Source organism: Equus asinus, chromosome 6 (genome assembly GCF_041296235.1).
Source record: "Equus asinus isolate D_3611 breed Donkey chromosome 6, EquAss-T2T_v2, whole genome shotgun sequence".
NCBI classification, from domain to species: domain Eukaryota; kingdom Metazoa; phylum Chordata; class Mammalia; order Perissodactyla; family Equidae; genus Equus; species Equus asinus.
The window spans coordinates 69,957,044-69,979,638 of record NC_091795.1 but is presented as its reverse complement, the minus strand read 5'-3'; the positions used below and the strand labels follow the sequence as shown (position 1 = coordinate 69,979,638).

Here is a 22,595-nt window from a genome sequence, read left to right as displayed (position 1 = left end):
CCAGATTTTATTTGGGTTTCACCAGTTTTTCCATAAATGTCCTTTCCCTCTTCCAGTATTTAATCTGGGATCCCACACTGCATTTAGTCGTCGTGTCCCCTTAATCTCCTCTGCTCTGTGATAGTTTCTTAGTCTTTCCTTGTCTTTCATGATCTTGATAGTTTTGAGGAGTTCTGGTCAAATATTTTGTAGACTGTCCCTCGATTTGGGTTTGTCTTATGTTTTTTCTCACGATTATACTGGGATTATGGGTTGTAGGAAGAATACCAGAGGTGAAATACCCTTCCGCTCACACCAGATCAGGGGCATGACATCAACATGACTGACAGCTGGTGATGTTAACTTAGGTCTTATGGGTAGGCACGGTCTGTCAGCTTTCTCCACTCTAAAGTCATGATTTTTTCCCTTTCCATACTCTATTCCTTGGAAGACAGTCCTGAGTCCAACCCACACTCAGAGGGAGGGCCACTGAGCTCCACCTCTTGGAGGGAATAGTACCTACATATATTATTGGGAATTCTTCTGTAAGGAGGGTTTGTTCTTTATTTATTTATGTAATTGTTTATTTATATACAAATATCTTTTAAATTAAAAGCAATAAATACTCTTGTTTAAGTAAAAGGGGTTGGGTCATTACTTATGCTTTTAGCAAAGTTGACCATCCTCCGTTTCAGGGACTAGAGACCCCTCTAAAGAATCCCAGTAGGTACAAGAACGGGGACACTCAAAAAATACAATTTAGAGGGCTGGCCCCGTGGCTGAGTGGTTAAGTTCACGTGCTCTGCTTCTGCGGCCCAAGGTTTCGCCGGTTCAGATCCTGGGTGCGGACATGGCACCACTCATCAGGCCTGGCTGAGGAGGTGTCCCATGTGCCATTACTAGAAGGACCCACAACTAAAATAAACAACTATGTACCGGGGGGCTTTGGGGAGAAAAAGGAAAAATAAAATCTTAAAAAAAAAATAAGCAAAAGACAGTTTAATCTCAGCTCTGCTGCATATTAGCTATATTACCTAGGGCAAATTTCTTAATCTCTCTACTCAGTTTTCCTTTTTTTAAAAATGGAGATATTGAAAACTAACAATACTATTTTGTAGAGGCATAAGGATTCAATGAGGTAATTTATGTTAGACACATAGCATAGGGTCTAACAAACAGTTAATGCTTAATAAATATTAGCTGTTATTTATTACTCACATGGTTTAATTTTAGTAAATTAAAAAGTATATAGGTACATATGCATATGAGTACATCTACATACATACGCAATAGAGAATCAGCAGTTGATGATATCATTAGTGACTTTTATTTTGTTCTCTTTGCTTATTTGTACATTCTAAGTTTTCTATAGTGAACATTTATCATTTTTCTAGTAGAAAAAATAATAAAAGTTAGTTTCCAGATTAATAACACCTGGCACTGCTGGAAGTGTGGAAAATGACCACCATCTCCTACCACTGCTGGGAAGAAAGCTTGGGGAATCTTTTGTGAAGAATGTCGAGGCAGTGAGTGTCAGACGCGTTAGCATTTGGCAGACCCTCTGACTCAGCAATTGCATTTCTAGCTACTTATCCAGATGAAAATACTGTACAGTATGCATGTGGGCACAAAGATTTATCCATACAAATGTTCAGTGCACCAATTATAAGAGCAAAAACTGTAATAACTGAATCCTGTATATGGATTATGGTCCTGTGTAGACAAAATATGATTTTGTAGAAGAGTGCTTAGTGAAAAATTTTAAATGTTCACAATACATTTAAGTGACAAAGGGCAGTTACAAAAATTATGGCCAGTATAATTTTATTTTCATAAAAGAGACATACGCTCACATACAGAAAATGGCTGTTTAAAAAAATATATCTAAATGGCAACATTTATTTCTGGGTAGTTGGAGCATGAGTGACTTCCTATTTTCTTATTTGGGTTTATCTGTTTTTTCCAGATTGCCTACAGGAAACCTATAGTATTTTTGGAAGTAGAAAAAGCCAATGCCATTTTTAACATGCTTATAGAGAATTTGGAAAATACAAAAAATTATATAGAAGAACATAAAGTTAGTTACAATTCTACCACTTAGGATTAACCATTATTAACAATTTGTTGTATTTTCTTTCAGTCTTTTATATGAGTTTGTGTATAATCTTTGCCACTCCCTACTTTTACCCAATTTGGGTAATACCATGTGTAATGTCTTGTATTTTGCTTTTGTTTCACTTAACATTATATCATGAATATCTCCTTAAGTCTTGAATACTTTAAAAAATAACATAAAACTGGGGCCGACCCCATGGCTGAGTGGCTAAAGTTCCATGTGCTCTGCTTCGGTGGCCCGGGTTCAAGGGTTTGGATCCTGGGCATGGACATGTTCCACTCATCAGCCATGCTGGGGAGGCATCCCACATACAGTGTAGAGGAAGACTGGCACAAAGCAAAAAAAAAAAAGAGAGAGAGAGAGAGAGGAAGATTGACAATGGATGTTAGCTCAGCATGAATCTTCCTCACCAAAAAAAAAAGAAAGAAAAAAAAACCCATAAAAAATGGGGCAGATGTGCAGGAACTGATGTATAAAGACTCATTACAGGGTGAACAAAGCAAGTTGCAAGGCAGTATCATAGGAAGATCATATAAAATATTCACTCAGCACTTAATTTTGCTTCTCTCTTAAGAGGAGGAATTGTGGGTAAATATCTGGGGATTTAAAATTTTAAAATAATGTTTATATTGTTATTATCTATGTAATCAGAAAAATAATAGATTCTAAAATAAATAAAAACCCAATTTTTAAGGACTGTACAATATTCTACTACACCCTAAAATTCTCCTGTTTTTGGACATTTAGATTTGTTTCTACCTTTTCATTACTATAAATAATGATAATGCTAGAATGAATATCTTTGTTTTCAAATCTTTTTCTGAGCTCATTGTATTCTATGATAAATTTGAGGAAGGGGCATTCCTAGATCAATTTGTATGTACTAATCTTAACACATTTTGCTTGAAATGTATGCTTGTATCCTAATGTATGCTTGCATATAAAGAGCAACAGATTTAACTTTCTATTTCTTAATAGAAATGAAGAGGACCCCTTAGTTTATGGCTTCTAATTTAGTCAGGAGAATTTCTCATGGGAAAAATGTGTTCTCTTTGGAAATCTATTCCAGAGTCTTATTTGAAAACAATTTCTCAAGTCCAGTAGAAGGTTTGAAACCTGGCCTAATACTCTACAACAGAGAAATAGAGGCAAGAGATCAATATTCTTGATTCATTAAGCTAATATGATGGGGGTCAATTCACTGGCGATAATTCTAATATGGAATTGAGAAGAGAGACTATAAATGATAAAAGTAAACATTTAAAAAGTCATTAATCCTGGTTTTATCCTCTATCCTATTTTAAAAAAATAAATATAGACTTGCTATTTTTTAAAATTTTATTGAGCTCATAATAGTTTATAACATTGTGAAATTTCAGTTGTACATTATTATTTCTCAGTCACCATATATATGTGCCCTTTCAACCCTTGTGCCCATCCCCCAGCCCCCATCCCCTCTGGTAACCACTAATCTATTCTCTTTGTCTGTGTGTTAATGTGTCTTCCCCATATGAGTGAAATCATATGGTGTTTGTCTTTCTCTGTCTGGCTTATTTCACGTAACATAACACCCTCAAGGTCCATCCACGTTGTTGCGAATAGAACAATTTTGTCTTTTTTTATGGCTGAGTAGTATTCCATTGTGTGTGTGTGTGTGTGTGTGTGTGTGTGTGTGTGTGTATCTCTCACATCTTCTTTATCCAGTCATCAGTCAATGGAAACTTGGGTTGCTTCCACCTCTTGGCTATGGTGAATAACACTGCAACGAACATAGGGGTGAATAAGTCTCTTTGAATTATTGATTTCAAGTTCTTTGGATAAATACCCAGTAGTGGGATGGCTGAGTTGTATGGATTTCTTTTTCTAATTTTTTCAGAGATCTCTAGACTGTTTTCCATAGTGGCTGCACCAGTTTGCATTCCCACCAGCAGTGTATGAGGGTTCTCTCTTCTCCACAGCCTTTCCAACATTTGTTATTTTTTGTTGGTGATTATAGCGATTCTAGTGGGTGTAAGGTGATATCTTAGTGTAGTTTTGATTTGCATTTCCCTGATGATTAGTGATGTTGAACACCTTTTCATGTGTCTATTGCCCATCTATATATCTTCTTTGGAAAAATGTCTGTTCAGATCCTCTGCCCATTTATTGATTGGGTGGTTTGTTTTTTTTGTTATTGAGTTGTGTGAGTTCTTTCTCTATTTTGGAGATTAACCCCTTGTCAGATATATATGATTTGCAAGTTTTTTTCCAAGTTGGTGGATTGTCTTTTTGTTTTGCTCCTGGTTTCCTTTGCCTTGTAGAAGCTCTTTAGTCTGATGAAGTCCAACTTTTTTTTTTCCTTGTGTTTCCCTCATCTGAGTAGACATGGTATTCGAAAAGATCCTTCTAAGACTGATGTCAAAGAGTGTGCTGCCTATATTTTCTTCTAGGAGTTTTATGGTTTCAGGTCTTGCCTTCACGTCTTTGATCCATTTTGAGTTTATTTTTGTGTATGGCATGAGATAGTGGTCTACCTTCATTCTTTTGCATGTGACTGTCCAGTTTTCCCAACACCACTCATTGAAGAGAATTTCCTTTCTCCATTGTATGTTCTTAGCTCCTCTGTCAAAGATTACCTGTCCATAGATGTGTGGTTTTATTTCTGGGCGTTCAATTTTGTTCCATTGATCTATGTGTCTGTTTTTTGTACCAGTACCATACTGTTTTGATTACTGTAGCTTTGTAGTATATTTTGAAGTCAGGGATTGTGACACCTCCAGCTTTGTTCTTTTTTCTCAGGATTGCTTTAGCTATTCAGGGTCTTTTGTTGCCCCATATGAATTTTAGGATTCTTTGTTCTATTTCTATGAAGAATGTCATTGGGATTCTGATTGTGATTGCGTTGAATCTGTAGATTGCTTTAGGTAGTATGGACATTTTAACTATGTTTATTCTTCCAATCCATGTGCATGGAATATCATTTCATTTCTTTATGTCATCCTTGATTTCTTTCAATAGTATCTTACACTTTTCATTGTACAGGTCTTTCACTTCCTTGGTTAAATTTATTCATAGATATTTTATTCTTTTTGTTGTGATTGTAAATTGGATTGTATTCTTGAGTTCTCTGTTAGTTCATTATTAGACTATAAAAATGCAACTGATTTTTGTAACTTGATTTTGTACCCTGCAACTTTGCTGTAGTTGTTGATTATTTCTAATAGCTTTCCGATGGATTCTTTAGGGTTTTCTATATATAGAATCATGTCATCTGCAGACAGTGAGAGTTTTACTTCTTCATTGCCTATTTGGATTCCTTTTATTTCTTTTTCTTGCCTAATTTCTCTGGCCCCAAACTCCAGTACTATGTTAAATAAGAGTGGTGAGAGTGGGCACCCTTATCTTGTTCCTTTTCTCAGAGGGACGGCTTTCAGTTTATCTCTGTTGAGTATGATGTTGGCTATGGGTTTGTCATATATGGCCTTTATTATGTTGAGATACTTTCCTTCTACACATATTTCATTGAGAGTTTTTTTTAAATTCATAAATAGATGTTGGATCTTGTCAAATGCTTTCTCTGCATCTATTGAGATGGTCATGTGGGTTTTTTTTTAAAGATTGGCACCTGAGCTAACATCTGTTGCCAATTTCCTCCTCCTCCTCCCCCTTCTCCTCTTCCTCCCCCTTCTCCCCCTCGTCCCCTTCTCCTCCTCCTCCTCCTGCCCCCCTCCTCAAAGACCCTCAGTACATAGTTGTATATTCTAGTTGTAGGTACTTCTGTTTCTGCTGTGTGGGATGCTGCCTTAGCATGACTTGATGAGCAATACCGTGTCCATGCCCAGGATCTGAACCGGGGAAACCCTGGGCTGCTGGAGCAGAGTGCATGAACTTAATGACTCAGCCAGGGGGCCAGCCCCGATCATGTAGTTTTTATTCTTCATTTTGTTAATGTTGTGTATCACATTGATTGATTTGCACATGTTGAACCATCTCTGTGTCCCTGGTGTAAATGCCACTTCATTGTGGTGTATGATATTTTTAGTGTATTGCTGTATTCAGTTTGCCAATATTTTGTTGACGATTTTTGCATCTATGTTCATCAGCAATATTGGCCTGTAATTTTCCTTCTTTGTGTTGTCCTTGTCTCACATTGGAATCAGGGTGATGTTGGCCTCATAGAATGTTAGGGAGTGTTCTGTCTTCCTCAATTTTTTGGAATAGCTTGAAGAGGATAGGTATTAAATATTCTCTGAATATTTGGTAGAATTCTCCAAAGAAGCCATCTGGTCCTGGACTTTTTTTTGAGGGGGGGGGGGAGGTATTTTATTATTGTTTCAATCTCTTTACTTGTGATTGGTCTGTTCAGATTCTCTATTTCTTCTGGATTCACTTTTGGAGGGTTGTATGAGTCTAAGGATTTATCCATTTCTTCTAGGTTATTCAATTTGTGGGCATGTAGTTTTTCATAGTATTCTCTTATAATCCTTTGTATTTCTGTGGTATACATTGTAATTTCTCCTTTTTCATTTCTAATTTTATTTATTTGAGCCTTCTCTCTTTTTTCTTAGTGAGTCTGCCTTAGGGTTTGTCAATTTTGTTTATCTTCTCAAAGAACCAGCTCTTTCTTTCATTGATCCTTTCAACTGTTTTTTTTTTGGTTTCTATTTCATTTATTTCTGCTCTAATTTTTATTATTTCCCTCCTTTTTCTGACTTTGGGCTTTGTTTGTTCTTTTTCTGTTAGGTGTAGTTTAAGATTACTTGAGATTTTTCTTGTTTGTTAAGGTGGGCCTGAATTGCTATGAATTTCCCTCTTACGACCACTTTTGCTGCATCGCATATGAGTTGGTATGGTGTATTTTCATCTTCATTTGTCTCCAGATATTTTTTGATTCTCCTTTAATTTCTTCAGTGATCCATTTGTTGTTCAGTAGCATGTTGTTTAGTCTCCACATGTTTGTCACTTTCCCAGCTTTTTTTCTGAAGTTGATTTCTAGTTTCAGAGTATTATTGTTGGAAAAGATTGTTGATGTGATCTCAGTCTTCTTAAATTTATTGAGGCTTCCCTGTTTCCCAACATATGGTCTATGCTTGAGAATGTTCCATGTGCACTTGACTTCTCAAGTGCATTCTCAATGTGTATTCTGCTATTTTTGGATGGAGTGTTCTATAGATATCTATTAAGTCAATCTGGTCTCGTTTTTCATTTAAATCCACTATTTCCTTGTTGACTTTCTGTCTAGATGATTTATCCATTGATGTAAGTGGGGTGTTAAGGTCCCCTACTTTTATTGTGTTGTTGTAAATATCTCATTTTAGGTTTGTTAATAGTTGCTTTATGTACTTTGGTGCTTCTGTGTTAGGTGCATATATAAGTGTTATATCTTCTTGGTGGAATATCCTTTTTATCATTATATACAGCCCATCTTTGTCTCTCATTACCTTTTTTATCTTGAGGTCTACTTTGTCTGATATAAGTATTGTAACATCTGCTTTTTTTTGTTTGCCATTAGCTTGGAGTATCATCTTCCATGCATTCACTCTGAGCCTGTGTTTGCCTTTAGAGCTGAGCTGTGTTTCCTGGAGGCAGCATATTTTTGGGTCTTATTTTTATTTTTTTGAGGAAGATTAGCCCTGAGCTAACATCTGCTGCCAATCCTCCTCTTTTTGCTGAGGAAGACTGGCCCTGAGCTAACATCTGTGCCCATCTTCCTCTACTTTATATGTGGGATGCCTACCACAACATGGCTTGCCAAGTGGTGTCATGTCCACACCTGGGATCCGAACTGGTGAACCCCCTGCCACTGAAGTGGAACATGCAAATTTAACTGCTGCACCACCAGGACGGCCCCTTTGGGTCTTATTTTTTAATCCATCCAGCCACTCTGTGTCTTCTGATTGGAGAATTCCATTCATTTACATTTAGAGTGATTATTGAAATATGTGGGCTTAATGCTGCCATTTTGTCACTCATTTTCTGGTTCTTCTACATTTCCCTTATTTCTCGTCCTGTGTATTTCAGACTACCAATTCTGTTTGGTAGTTCTCTATGATGGTTTTCTTAGTTTTCTCTTTATTTATCATTGGTGTCTCTGTTCTGATTGTTCCTTTAGTGGTTACCATAAGGTTTGTAGAAAAAAACTTGCAGATGAGAGAGTCCATTTTCTGATAGCCTTGTATTTCCTTAGATTAAGCCAATTCCATCCCCTCCTCTTCCCCTTCTAAGTAATTATTGTCACAACTTATTCCATTGTGAGTTTGTGGTTAAAATGATGAGATTATATTTATTTTTGATGTTTTCCTTCCCTTTATCTTTAATGTTATAATTGTTTGCTAATCTGTTTTGATACTGTGCTGCAATCTTCTGATTTTGTCTACCTATTTATCTCCTTGCTCAAGACTTTATAACTCCTTTCTTGTGTTTTCTCCCCCCAGGTATGAGAACCTTCTTGAGCATTTCTTGTGTGCATGTGTGTGTGTTTGTGTGTGTGTGGGGGGGGGGTCTTGTGGCAATGATCTCCCTTAGCTTTTGTTTATCTGGAAAAGTTTTTATTTCTACATTGTATCTGAAGTATATTTTCACTGGATAGAGTATTCTTGGCTGAAAGTTTTTGTCTTTCAGAATTTTGAATATATCATTCCACCCTCTCCTAGCCTGTAAGGTTTCTTCTGAAAAATCTGCTGAAAGTCTGATAAGGGTTCCTTTGTAAGTTATTTTCTTTCGCCTTGCTGCCCTTAATATTTTTTCTTTGTCCTTGACTTTTGCCAGCTTTACTACTATATGCCTTGCAGTAGGTCTTTTTACATTGATATAAATAGGTGTTCTATTGGCTTCTTTCACTTGTATTTCCAGCTCTGTCCCCAGTTTGGGAAGTTCTCAGCTATTATTTCTTTGAACAAGCTTTCTGCTCCATTCTCCTTCTCTTCTCCCTCTTGAATACCTATAATCCTAATGTTGCATTTCCTAATTAAGTCAGACATTTCTCAGAGAATTTCTCCATTTCTTTTTAGTCTTAATTCTCGCTCCTCCTCCATCTGAAGAATTTCTATATTTCTGTCCTCCAGATTGCCATTTCTCTCCTCTATAATACCATCTATATTATTCAGGGACACCAGATTTTTCTTTATTTTATCCATTGTGTTTTTCATCTCCAACATTTCTGATTGGTTTTCTTTATAGTTTCAATCTCTTTTGTGAGGAATTCCCTCTGTTCATTAATTTTGTTCCTAATTTCACTAAACCGTCTATCTGTATTTTCTTGTAACTTGTTGAGTTTTTCTATGATAACTATTTTGAATACTCTGTCATTTAGATTATAATTTTCTGTGCTTTCAGGATTGATTTCTGGGTGCTTGTCATTTTCCTTCTGGTCTGGAGTATTAATATATTTCTTCATATTGTTTGATGGCATGGATTTGTGCCTCCGCATAGTAATAGTATCTGGTCGTAGCTTCCACCTGCTGCCACTGGGCGGGGGTCAAGAGCTGCGTATTCTGAGCCCACCTCAAGCCACAGCTTGCTGTCTCACAGCTGCTGCTTTTCTATCATTTGCATGGAGGCTCTGGCCAACCTGCTGAGCTAGAGCCCTGTGTTGGGGCAGGGGTGCTTTCTTTCATGTGCATGATCCTTGAGGCATTCTTGTTCTGCTCTCACTATCTCCTCTCCTGGTGTGCTGGCTTAATGAAGACACCCCTGAAATAGCTTAGCCACCTCTGTGTGGGACTTTCCCACAGTCTATGTGGGAACTTGGAGAGTGAAGGTGTTCCCATGGAGGGCTGCCTCTCACCCCTCTCCTCTTGGAGCCATGCAGGATCCCGTGCTCAGGGCCACTGCCATTCGGGAGGGACAGGAGATTCCCTTACCTCCTTCCACTTCCTCCAGGGTATCCAGCAACTCCACCTTCAGATGTATGGGCGCATGGATCTCTCAGATGTCTTTTCTGTCATGTGAATGTCCTTTGTTGGTTTATGAACGTCCTTTTCATTGTATCTTAACGGGGAAAGTCTAAGGGAAGAGCTCACTCCACCATGATGTTGACATCACTTAGCCTTGCTATTTTTAAAAAAATAAATTTTATTGGAATATAATTCATATACCATAGAATTCACCCTTTTAAAGTATACAATTTGATGGGTATTAGTATATTTACAGATTGTACAAGTGTCATCACTATATAATTTTAGAATCTTTCCATCATCCTTGTTTTAGAAGTTAACTTCTCATTTTATTTCATTTATTATACACAGAAGCTGCCTCAAAATTCATTATCAAATAAGGCAAGGAAGAGATACAAATAGTTAAAAAAGCAAATATGGTTTTGACCACTTAGTTAATCCATGTTTAACACTTCTTTGGGTCCTTTAACTTTTTCAAGGCCTTGATTTTCTTATCTTTAAAATTAGAAGCTGGGTATGATCTCACAAAGGACTCCCTGATTTAAATTCTATCTTTTTATGTAGCATTCAGGTAGTTGTTCACATTTCATGATCATTTCAACACCGTCACTTCGGTTAGAGCCAGGACTTGCATATACATACAGAAAAGGAATATGCAGACAGCTTCAATTACCATGTGATGAGATGTACATGCAGAGAGACCAAACACCTTGTTATAGTTTGGGGCTAGCCATTTAGCTCAGGACACGACATTTCTACATAATTATTTTAATTAAGGTTGACCTTAGAGAAATTACACATGTCAGGATGTAAGAATTTAGTAAAAACTGAAAATGCCCCAAAGCAAGGGACTTGGATGCAGACAATTAAGGCTTATCACCTTTAAATGCAAAAATAAGTGATAAGTTTGGTGCAAGTTTTCTGAAATTTTTAAAGCCAGCTCTCCAACTTCCTGGCTACCTTTCTGAACCTGAGATTTCTTACTTGTAAATTGCAGCTAACAATACCTGCTTCCTATGGTGTTTGGGAGAGTTTATGAGAAAGTAGATTTAAAGCATCCAGTACCATGCCTGACATCTGATAAGGGCTTAATGTAGTCCCCTTGGACCACTTAATCTACCGAGAACATAAAGACCATCAGAAAAGAGGTAATAATACATATATGTAAATACATAATATATGCATAAATTAGTGAAATTAAGGATGAATTGAAAAAGTCATAATTTGCCTCCAACATGATAGCTACTTTATATTTAGAATATCAATTTAAAATATTTCTTTTGTTTTTACTACATAAGGATTGAGATATCTATCATTATTTAATGCTTCTCTCTAGCTTTGATCCTGTCAAATTTGCCAAAATATTCAACTGCATTGGCCATTATTGCTCCCTTACAGGTTTAGAAATTCTGAAAGTGAAACAAAAAAACCCAACAAAAAACACTTCGTAAATTTGTGCAAGATAAGGTAACTGGTGGTTAGCAAGTTGAGATAAAATAAAAACACTGTAAATAATGTTCTGGGATTTTACAGACTGAGAGTGCTGGAAAATCTCCTGGCAGTGTTGCTAGATGTTGTATTCTTGGGATCCTGGCCAAGCGTTTACTTTAATCCTTAAGAATTGTGCAATTTGAAAATTGAAGTTTCAATTTCAATTGTACTTAATAGCTATCCTCTCAGCTATGTGTATTCTTCTTTGTCGATGTTATTGATTAAAGGGCATGTTGTTCACTTATTGGTCAAGAATGGTATTCTTCCTCTTCAGAGTGGCGTTCAGCTCATCTATTTATGGTATGCCATCATCTGTGGCAACAGGGAGTTTAAAGTGCTTATGAAGGTAAAACAAAACAAAATAACAGCAATAACAAAACAAAAACCAAGCCCAGTACTGAATATCATAAACCATCCAATACTTCGTATATATATCTTTGGTTTTCTTACAAAATGAAAGCTAGACTCTTGCAAAGCAACAGCACCCCAGGGATTTTGCATTTGCCACCATGGAGTCAGCTCTCTGCAGCAGACAAGATGGAGAAAGGAGATCTCAGAGCAGATCAAGAAGGTGGAAGGACACAGGACTAGTTCCTTCCTTGTGAAGGACATAGAGCATGATCCCTAGCTAGGCCCATTCTCTGTCCTCATCTCTCCATTCCATCTGTGTCAGACTTCACAAAAGGAGGGTGGGAGTGTTCACAGGAAAAGGACAAGAGATAGATGACAGCTGTTTATGTCATTTCACAAAATATCTTAGCTGGAAGGATCCTTGAAAACATTGAGTTTGAGATTGAGGGGCTCGAGAGGAAAGGGAACATACTCAAGACAGTGCAGTCAGTAGCAGAGTTGGCTCTAGGACCCAGCCAAGGTATTTCTACTTCCCCACCCTGCTTTGATGCATGTTCTTGGTAAGAAATGATGGCCGTGGATGGCACTGGTACATTTTCAAAGTAGACATGGTTTGCTGTAGGCATAGTTCCGCCTCCCTTTCTCACCCCTTGTGGTGCCTTCCACGCTCAATCCCTAAAGAAAGACCCAATGCTCTCATGTTGCCCTCCAGCCACCCAGCAATTCCCCCCCAACCCCAGCCCACACCTCCATTTCCTCAGCATACTGATCACAAACAGTTCTTAGGAAAGCTATTCCTTTAAACAAACTCACATAAAAATTCTAACTGGTATTTTATCTCCCTAATAGCTTCTAAGTAGGATTACTTTGGAACTCAGATGAATTTCTAAATGTTAAATATCTAAGACAGAAGGAGGAAGGGATTTTTATCACTTCTAAGCCAGTGAACCTGTGGGGCAGAATTAGTCATGGTCTTGCTCTATTTCAAGTCATAAAGGGCTCAGGATACAGGGAAAGGCAAGCTGGTGAGTGGTAGAGCAAGGGGAAGAGGGCCTTTGTTCTACGTTGGAAGAACTGTGAGCTGTCCAGGTGTTAACCCAACAGAGCTCTCTGGAGTTTGGGGCAATAGTAGTAGCCCCAGTAGCCCTGGAGTCTGGGTTGCATTTGGATTCTGGATTTGAAAGTGGAAGAGGTGACTTCCAATGGATCCCTTGAAGCCAATTAATAGCTAAGAATCCATGATTTAGAGGGAACATTTGATGGAGTCAATTTTGGTGAGGGATTTTTTTTCCAAATGGCATTACATTTAAGGAATAACACAGTGTACAACATCCAAAGAGATGTCAATCTCTAAAACAAATATATTTTAGGGATTTATTAAAATTCAATCTAAGAGTATTTTCAAATTTAGTTTATATAAGATAGTGCTGGTGTTTTACAGGGGGTTCTTATATTAGACAAGATTAAATACAGGATGATTTTCTCTGACCTGAAAATTGCGGGTAGTAGGAGGAGATTAGCAAATCTAGGAGGAAGGAAATTGGATAATGAAGCAGGTCTCCGTCAGAGCAGAGAGTGGAGTGATGAGTATTTGGTGAAGGAAGAAACTAATGACATAGGCTAGGGATTCAAATCCAAGAAAGGATATGTGCAGCTAGAGAGGAGGATAACTAGGAAAGAAGAAGGAAGGAATGGTGGAAAGGAGATCTTGAGACGGGGACTGTTGCATGGCAAGTGACAAATACCAATTCTTCCTCTAGCTAGCACTTCTGACAATTCTCCTTTCCTTTTTTCTCTCACTGCAAGTGTTTCTCAAAGATTAGGACAGACTTTTCTTCTCACTTGCAGCACTTCCTGTCTCAGGAATAAAAATTGTTCATATGATTTCAGTTGCCAAAACACACAGATTAAGACTTGTGTGAACAGACATTTTTCCAAAGAAGACAGACAGATGGCCAATAGGCACATGAAAAGATTCAACATCACTAATTTTTAGGGATATGCAAATCAAAACCAAAATGAGGTATCACCTCATACCTGTTAGAAGGGCTATTATAAAAAAGACAGGAAATAACAAGTATTGGAGTTGATGTGGATAAAAGGGAACCCTTGTACATTGCTGGTGGGAATGTAAATTGGTGCAGCCACTATGGAAAACAGTATGGAGATTCCTCAAAAATTTAAGAATAGAACTACCATATGATTCAGTTTTCTACTTCTGGGTATTTTTTCGAAGAATACAAAAATATTAATTTGAAAAGATATATGCACCTCTATGTTCATCACAGCATTATTTACAATAGCCAAGATATAGAAACAACCAAAGTATTCATCAATGGATGAATGGATACAGAAGATGTGGTATATATATATACAACAGAATACTACTCAGCCATTAAAAAAAATGAAATCTTGCTATTTGTGACAACATGGATGGATCTTGAGGGTATTATGCTAAGTGAAATAAGTCAGAGGAGGAAAGACAAATATCGTGTGATTTCACTCATCTGTGGAATCTAAACAAACAAACAAATGAAAACCAAACTCATAGATACAGAGAACAGATTGGTGGTTACCAGAGAAGAAGGGGGTTGGGGGTTGGGAAAAATGGGTGAAGGGGGTCAATTGTATAGTGACGGAAGGTAACTAGACTTTTGGTGGTAATCACTTTGTAGTGCATGCAGATATTGAATTATAATGTTGTATACCTGAAACTTATATAATGTCATATATCAATTTTACCTCAAAAAAAAATTTTTTTTAAAAATTAGGACTTGCGTCTCTAGCCTAGATCTCTTCTTTTTTCTCTAGTTTAATTTTCTATAGCTAATGACCCTGGACTGTTTCACGAACATAATATTAAATTTTGTGTGTGTATATTCCCATATCTAAAATGCTTTTTCTTCAAAATTTAGTTGTATCTCCCCAGCCAACTCTTTTATCTGTGAAGATTCCAATCCCTCAGAAAATGTCTTGGAGTCATGGTCAGATTATTCCATGATCTTGGTGTTGGTATCTTCTTTAAGTTTTCTGGTGAGGTTTTAAATTTGTGCCTTTCTGGTTAACCCTATTAGGGTATTTCTTCTTGGTGGCTACATATTCCATTGAGGGTTCATTTTCTTCTGTTTCTGCCTAGTACTTGATAGCGTTTGCTAGACAATAAGCAAATGTTTTAAATAGTGCCAATGTACTAAATTGATATAAGAAAAACTGAACTTTTGTTTTGCTGAGGAAGATTCTCCTGTTGCCAATCTTCTTCTTTTTTGCTTGAGGAAGATTCACCCTGAGCCAACATCCATGTGAGTCTTCCTCTATTTTTGTACGTGGGTCACTGCCACAGCATGGCCACTGACAAATGGTGTAGGTCCACGCCCAGGGTCCAAACCTATGAACTTGGGCCGCTGAAGTAGAGTGTGTGTACTTAAACACTAGGCTACAGGGCTGGCTCCAAAAAAACTGGACATTTTTGTTTGCTGGAAGCTAAGAGCCTTTTCATGATGAAAATGCAAAAGCCACCAAATGGAAGATATGACCAGTTGAGTAGGATGAGGTCTCACACTTCTTTGGGAGCAAACATGGCAACTACTATATTTAAAAAATTCTACGGCTTTCTTTCAAGGGATCATCTATTAACTGTAGAAGTCAATATATTAAAAAAGTTCTAGAGGGTAATAAAAATAATACTTATACAGCTCTTTATGTTAGAAAGCATATTAACATAATTGTTTTATTTAATACTTTTAACAACCTCAGGTGTTAAAATTCTCATTTTAGGTAGGTGTCATTATTCTCATCCTAGAGTTGAAGACACTGATGATCAAAGATCATAACCTGTAAGTGGCAAAGCCAAAATCTGACCCCTGGTGTGTCTTTCCAGTTGACAGAGAAAGAGGTAAAGTGTGAAAAGACAACGGCACCAGTTGTCCTGAATTCTCAAAAGGGCTAGAGACCCTTTGGTTGTGAGAAGAAGCTCATTTAGCGTGATTAGATTAGTCTTTTCTCTAAGAGCACAGGAGATGATCACTAGCTGAGGTTTGGTGAACAGGAGGATGAGTGAGGAGCACTGGTTAAAAAACACCCATCAAGACCCAAACTGACTGTTTTTTGGGCAAAAGGTAGAAAACTAATGGCCTGGCACCTATCCAGTTATTTAACACTGTTGTGAATATTTTTCTTACAAAAAGAAGGAAATTTCTTCCTAGGTTACTGTGAAGTAATCACGTAATTTCTAGCAAGAATGGGTTCATATAGTTGGTAAGATACAAGGTCTAGACCATTTCTTCGCTGTGGTGCTTTAGACTTCCATCACAGGGTGGTTACATGTGTTTTATTAGAAAATGATTTCCCTCTTGGAAGTATAGCAGCCTTGACTAAGATAAATGAGATCCAAGGACAGAGGCCAATGGGTAGCAGGGAAGAATGATGTTCAGATTCCCTAGTGTGTATTTTCAGTTCTAGGTTAAATAACATCAGACCCTACGCCTTACTTTAAATATGCATATAGTTTGAGAATATGCTGCTCAACTCTAATGGTATGCAATTTAAAAACATACTCTGTTTCAGCTATCTCCTGCTGCATAACAAATCATCCCAAAATGCAGTGGCTGAAAACAACGCTTTATTATTTCTCAGAATTTTGTGAGTTGATTGTGCTCAGCTGGGCAGTTATCCTGTTCTACTTGATGCTGGCAGGGGACACTCATTTGGCAACATTCAGCTGGTGGCTGCACTGAGTTGGAAGGTCCAAGAAGGTGTTACACACATGACTGGCCCCTTGGTGCTCCTCCAGCAGCCTCTTTCTCTCCAAGTGGTATCTTATCATCTAGTAGTCTAGTCCAAGCTTCTTTACAGCATGGTGGCTGGCTCCCCCAGAGAGAGAAAGCAGAAGCAGCCAGGACTTTCAAGAGCCACGTCCAGAAATGGCACAGTCGCACCTCTGCTGCATCTGAGGAAGCCACAGGACACTGGGCGAGGAGGGAGGGAGACTTCACCTCTCGATAAGAGGAGTGGCAAAGTGTCATTGTAAAAGTGATGCAGGATGGAGGAAACTGTAGCAGTCACTCACCAGTAGAAATAATCAACTATACTCTTTCAAACATAAGCACCATTAAAAATTATGAAAGCAGGGGCTGGCCCCGTGGCCGAGTGGTTAAGCTCACACGCTCTGCTTTGGCGGCCCAGGGTTTCGCTGGTTCAGATCCTGGGCGCGGACATGGCACCGCTCATCAGGCCACACTGAGGCGGCGTCCCACATGCCACAGCTAGAAGGACCCACAACTGAAAATACAAAACTCTGTACTGGGGGGCTTTGGGGAGAAGAAAGAAAAATAAAAACAATTAAAAAAAATCTTAAAAATTACAAAAGCAGAAAGGTTAGCTCAAAAGAAAATAAAAGAACTGAAGCATATTTAAAGTGACCTCACTCATTATTTTACTTACTGTTTTTCCCTCATTCGTTATTTTACTTATTGTTTTTCTCTTTCTATCATTAGTCTAAGTCTGGTCTTGAGCCTTTTTACCTTTTTAAACCTACAACAGACTCTATTGTGATAGCCTGGAGTTTAAGTATTATAAAGGGCAGAGAAATATTTTGATGAATTGAAAGAAAAGGAATCTTACAGCCTCAAAGTTGTAAAGATATTCTCAGGGATAAACTGCTAGCCAGTCAAGCTGAAAAAGATTTTGTTGGTTTTTCCATTTGTAAAAATTGCCAACCCAAGGCACAAAAAAGAATAGTTTGCCATGTCAGCTGTTCAGATGTCCCAACTGATAGGAAATGAAATAACAAGTTCTGGAAGTTATATATGAAGATGACAGTTTTTCTCACTTAAACACAAAGTAATGGATAATGAACTAATAGCCGAGTTGAACAGAAATTAGGAGACGAAAATATTTCTTATTTTTATTAAAATAAGCTAAGAACATTAAGTTATACGCACAAATATAAAGTCACCAGAGTATTTAATCCCATACTTAGGTTTTCTAAATATCCTAAGCTAAATTTAAAAAATATTATGTATATTTAACATAATACAACTAAAATCGCTATGTAGTGAATTGTTTCTAGTATAAATTGCCAGTATGCTAATTATCAAATGCTAATCAAAATATAGCTGTAATTTCACGTGATTTTAAATAGACCTGCTTCTATACAGATATGTTCTAAAATCCTAAGTAGACACAGCATCTTCAATGTGACAATATTTAGGGAGGTGGTCAGTGACTAGTGTTCACAACAGAAAAGAAAAAGTTTAACTTTAGAAATACAAGTCGTTTATATGCCTGTTAAGTAGGATAACCAATTCTCAGTTTAAGTAAATTATGAATTAAATACAAGGTTAACTGGGCCTGACTCCCTGCTACTGAAATATAAAAAGTGTACAATTCAGATATATTTGTAGAATTCCATTAAGTTATCATTTACTGAAACTGCTAAAAGTTTTATTGAAGTTAGAAATGTACTGAATGTTCTTTGCCTTAATGGATATCTTAAATTAGTATTTCACAGCATATGTGTCATTTCCAAGTTAATTAGAGTTAGATTAAAACGTCAAAGAATGATTACATATTACTTTGCATTTTGAAAGCACACCTGTTTTATTTACATTAATTAAAACTCTAGTGATAATTAGCTTTAAAATCCACTTTCGTTTATAAAATTTAACCTCTGTTAGGTGGTTGTCTGTAAACTATTATTGACTTGATACAACTAGCAGGGGGTAGTTGTGTGTGCTTGTGTCCATGTGAAAGCAAGGAAGAAGAGAGAGAGAAAACGAGAGACAGAGATCTCCAGGCTCCTGGCTAGATCATAACCACCAAAATTCATCTTGGTATTGTTAATCAATCTGAGAAAGCATCTTCTAGTGGGAGTTATGTCCAGGACACAAACACCATGTACTACAGAGAATCACGCAAGTTTAGAGCTGAGGGGGAGCCTTAGAAATCATCTAGCTTATCTACTGTCTTATTTTACAAATGAGAAAATGAAGGCAGAGAAAATTACACGTTGTAACAAGGCTACACAGAGAATTGCAAGCCTTGTTGAGTTAGTGATTTTAATAGAAAACAAACATACACACACATGCCCAGAACGTTACTTTAGCTTATGAGTGGCATTTTATCTCTATGTCTTAACTATATGCATTAAAAATCTGTATACATGTGATTCAGCTAATACCTTACACTAACTCTCCGGTTTTTTCAAGATTTTACTGTTTTTCGTATTTTAGGATCATTCCTCTTCTGGTAGTATGTTTTAATTAAAAAAAACTTTTTTTAAATAATTCTGTGCCATTCAAGTTATTCTAAAACCAGAATTGGAAATCATTGGTGGTGACAAATGACTAAGAAAGTGCCATCTTTTTGAAAAATTGTAATTCTATGGCAAGTAAGCTAAAGAACCATAAAACATTTTCAGAATTGAAAAATTTGTCAAAATAATGTATTCATTTTCTTATGCCTTGTAGTTTAGGAAATCTGCACGAGCAATGAAGAACAGTGATATGACTAACCTAGAAGAGGGGAGATGTTCTCTGCATACCTCTCATCCCCTGCCTGAGAGCTTTGTTTTTACCCTTTACTCAATCATCTCCCTAATCCAAAGCATTCAAAAGCCTCTTGAACACAACTTTTTAATGATTCAGTCTAGTTAAAATAAGCTTCAAAGCCAGCGCTGGTGAGACCAGTCCCAGGCAAGCCAGAAACTAGGGGAGACACATGGTTACAGAATCACGTGGGCTTCTGTCGAGAGCCTGGGTCAAGACTATTTGCTAAGTTTTACAAAAGTCATTACATAACGTGGGTCCTAGACACTGAAGTGCAACTGTCTTCCATGTGGCTGAGAAACGCAAGGGGATCTGCAGTACAGAGGTGGGAACTATGCACTCGAAAGAGAAAAGAGTTGCGGTTTGAGATCTGTGCGCCTGAGTGACTGAGGCGGCAGCACTCCATGGCCTGGGTCCCCAAGGGAAAGTTAAGTATGCCAATGTCATCAGAAGATTCTTTTCCTTTGTGGTAATATGGCAGCAGAACACTTTTCTAAGCATTAGATGCCTTCTCCTCTCCCCTCCCCGGTGATACCTAACTGGTGGATTTAAGGGAAAAAATTGAGAGAGAAATGCTGGTTTGAATTGATTCTTAAATGTAAGCAAAAATAAGGGAAGAGAGTCACGCTGCCAAAAACTCCATCATTGTTTGAAGCACATTTACAAAATGGATAATGGAGTCTTGGGCTGTCATCTTAATTTCTGTATGTGTGTGTGTATTATATACATAATATATAATTTTGGAGAGCTGGGGCAGCATGAGTGGTTTGGCAATAAGAAGCCTTAAGTGATAAAAACACTATGAAAGCTAAAAAGAAATCTAAAAGGTGCCTTTTATCTTTTGCTTCTCATTTTCCTTGCACCTGTGGTATCATCTTATCAAAAATGCAAGAAATATACAATTCTGAAGAGGGATATTCTTGATAATAAGATGAAAATAAAAAGACCCTAGCAGCTTATATTCACCCCAAGAATGTTAAATGGCAAAATAAGCCCACTTAAAATGTCCTTCCAGTGAGTAAGGATCTGCTGTGTAGATGTCGTAATTCCTTAGTAAAGAGATGCTCCCAAGTAACTAAATGCGATTCTCTGCAAGTTTACACAGCCATGTTTGTAAGTCCAATAGACTTTCAGAGATGGGCATAAGGTGTTACCGTGTTTTCTTATAACAATTTATGTTTGGTGTCCTGGTGCTAGATACAAAGAATTTCTGGAATTATGCATATTTGCAAAATTTGACAACATTTAGGTGAGAATGCCAGACCCAGGAGCAGACAAGAGTTAATGAAAAAATCTTAATATTTATTAACAGGAACATCATTATTTTGTGCCTTTATGCCAGACAGTGATAGACAGCCCCCGTGCTATTATTTTACACAAGTTCCCTGTTAGCAAACTAAAAGTACTTTCAGACATTCTGCATCATTCTTAGATGTCTGGGATAAAAGGCATCTACTATGATGCTTCAAAGCTTATCATTATAAATACATATTTATACATATGTATATATGTATGTGTGTATGTCAAGTTTACTTGGAAAATAGCCCAATGTAAATTCGGCTCACCTACTAAGGTGTTTTGTTTGCTTCTTTTTTTGGTAAGAGGCACAAAATGAAGTTAACTGAAAGATAATCTTCCTGCTCTCAGAAGTGTTTACAAACCTGACCTGATCATGATGCACAAGTTTAGGGCTGCACAAGTTTATAGAGGCTATGGATGCAAATGTTTAGAAGAGAGTGTTGACGATGAACAATTTGGAAAACACACCCAGGAGGACAGGTTTAGGTACTGAGATGATTTTGCCAGGAGGGGAAAAGGGAGATAAAGAACCATGATGTAATAGAAAACAGCATTAGAGTCAGCAGTCAATTATCCTAGGGCATTACGTCATGAGGATGGTGATTTCTTATAGTTCACTCACTATTTGCTATGCAAATGTATGGAATTTTTCCAGCTAGCTTTAAAAATAGAATCGTCAATGTCTCATGAGACAGAGAAAGTAGAGTCTGCCCTAGAATCAAGGGATAAATCTAGACGACATTTCAAGATTCCCTTCCCACACCAATATAAAAACACGGAATACAATACCAGCACTGCTCAACAGACCTGGTTACAGTAAGAGTGAATTAAAATGCAGAAACATAACGTCATTCCTTACGCAAACAATAGCTAGGCAAGCTATCAGATATTGTTCTACAACATTATGTGGTCAGCTGTAGCAAGATGATATATGCAAATCTTTTTCATAAATCAAAGTATAAGCCCACAAATTCTCAATATAAATTGCCTCAAGAGGGGCTGCTCTGATGAAATTGAAAATGTCTCCTCCATATGTACAGTTTGAGACTTTATAACATTTAAAGAAAATGTTCTAAAAGATAAAGTTGGCATATAAAAAGCACGGGCAGAGGAATCAGTAATGATCAGAGCAAAACAATTCTAGAAGGCATCTTAATTTTCATATGGCTCATTTGCATTTGAAACCCTGAGAATTCCTATCTCTCTTGTACAAAAATGTGTACATATTAAATTACTTTCCACTTGAAAGAACATATTCCTAAATGTTTGGAAGATGATCAAATTTTAACTGGAGGACTTGTTTTCTTCCATCAGGTGTGGGGGAGATGTGGCTTCCTGGTATGAGAGGCAACAGTTGATTCTAATAGTAGAACAAGACAAAAATAAGAAAGTAAATTGAAAACAATTCCTATTTGTACAGTTTGATTTAAAGGAGGTAAAACAAAAAGGATGTAGATGGTACAAAGATGTCAAAAGACATCAATTTTAAAATTAAGCAGGGTTACCTTACCAAAAAGTTGTGATCCTCTGATACTTAAAAATTAGCTTCTATTACTTATTCTCAAATTCTCATAGATGTACTATGAATTATCTTAATACACTCATTTCTGAGTAGGTAGTGTTTAAAAGATGCCCACCAGCTATTAAACAATAATTCCAAGAGTTTATATTCATTCTACCCATCTCAAATTCTTAGGTATTAATCTGAGGATATTGGCAGAACGGCAAAGATTGAAAACCTCTATACTATCAATTTTAAACAGTATTTAGTCTTAAGGAAATTGTTGGTCATCCACTCAGAGATCTAGAAGCAGAGATCTAGGTAGAAATTTGGACTCACAAAGGGAAACCACTCTGAATGAAAAGATCTTTCTGAATTTTTAGTTTATTTTCTCATATGGTAGAATGTCTAGAAAAGAGGTGTGTGCTCGGAAAGAAAAT

At 37.1% G+C, this 22,595-nt stretch overlaps 1 protein-coding gene across 2 annotated transcripts in view; it reads right to left on the bottom strand.

Moving 5' to 3' along the window:
- The window catches only part of CDKL4 (cyclin dependent kinase like 4), a 95,848-nt gene that overhangs the window by 30,345 nt on the left and 42,908 nt on the right, over positions 1–22,595 (bottom strand). The window contains exon 10 of one of the 2 annotated variants that reach the window (XM_014832952.3): positions 17,702–22,014. The exons of the other annotated variant lie outside the window; for it this stretch is intronic. Coding sequence (XP_014688438.1) covers positions 21,913–22,014 — 102 coding nt within the window. The 3' untranslated portion in view covers positions 17,702–21,912. Of the gene's footprint in view, positions 1–17,701; positions 22,015–22,595 lie in introns of those variants that run through there. 2 annotated transcript variants of the gene reach the window in all.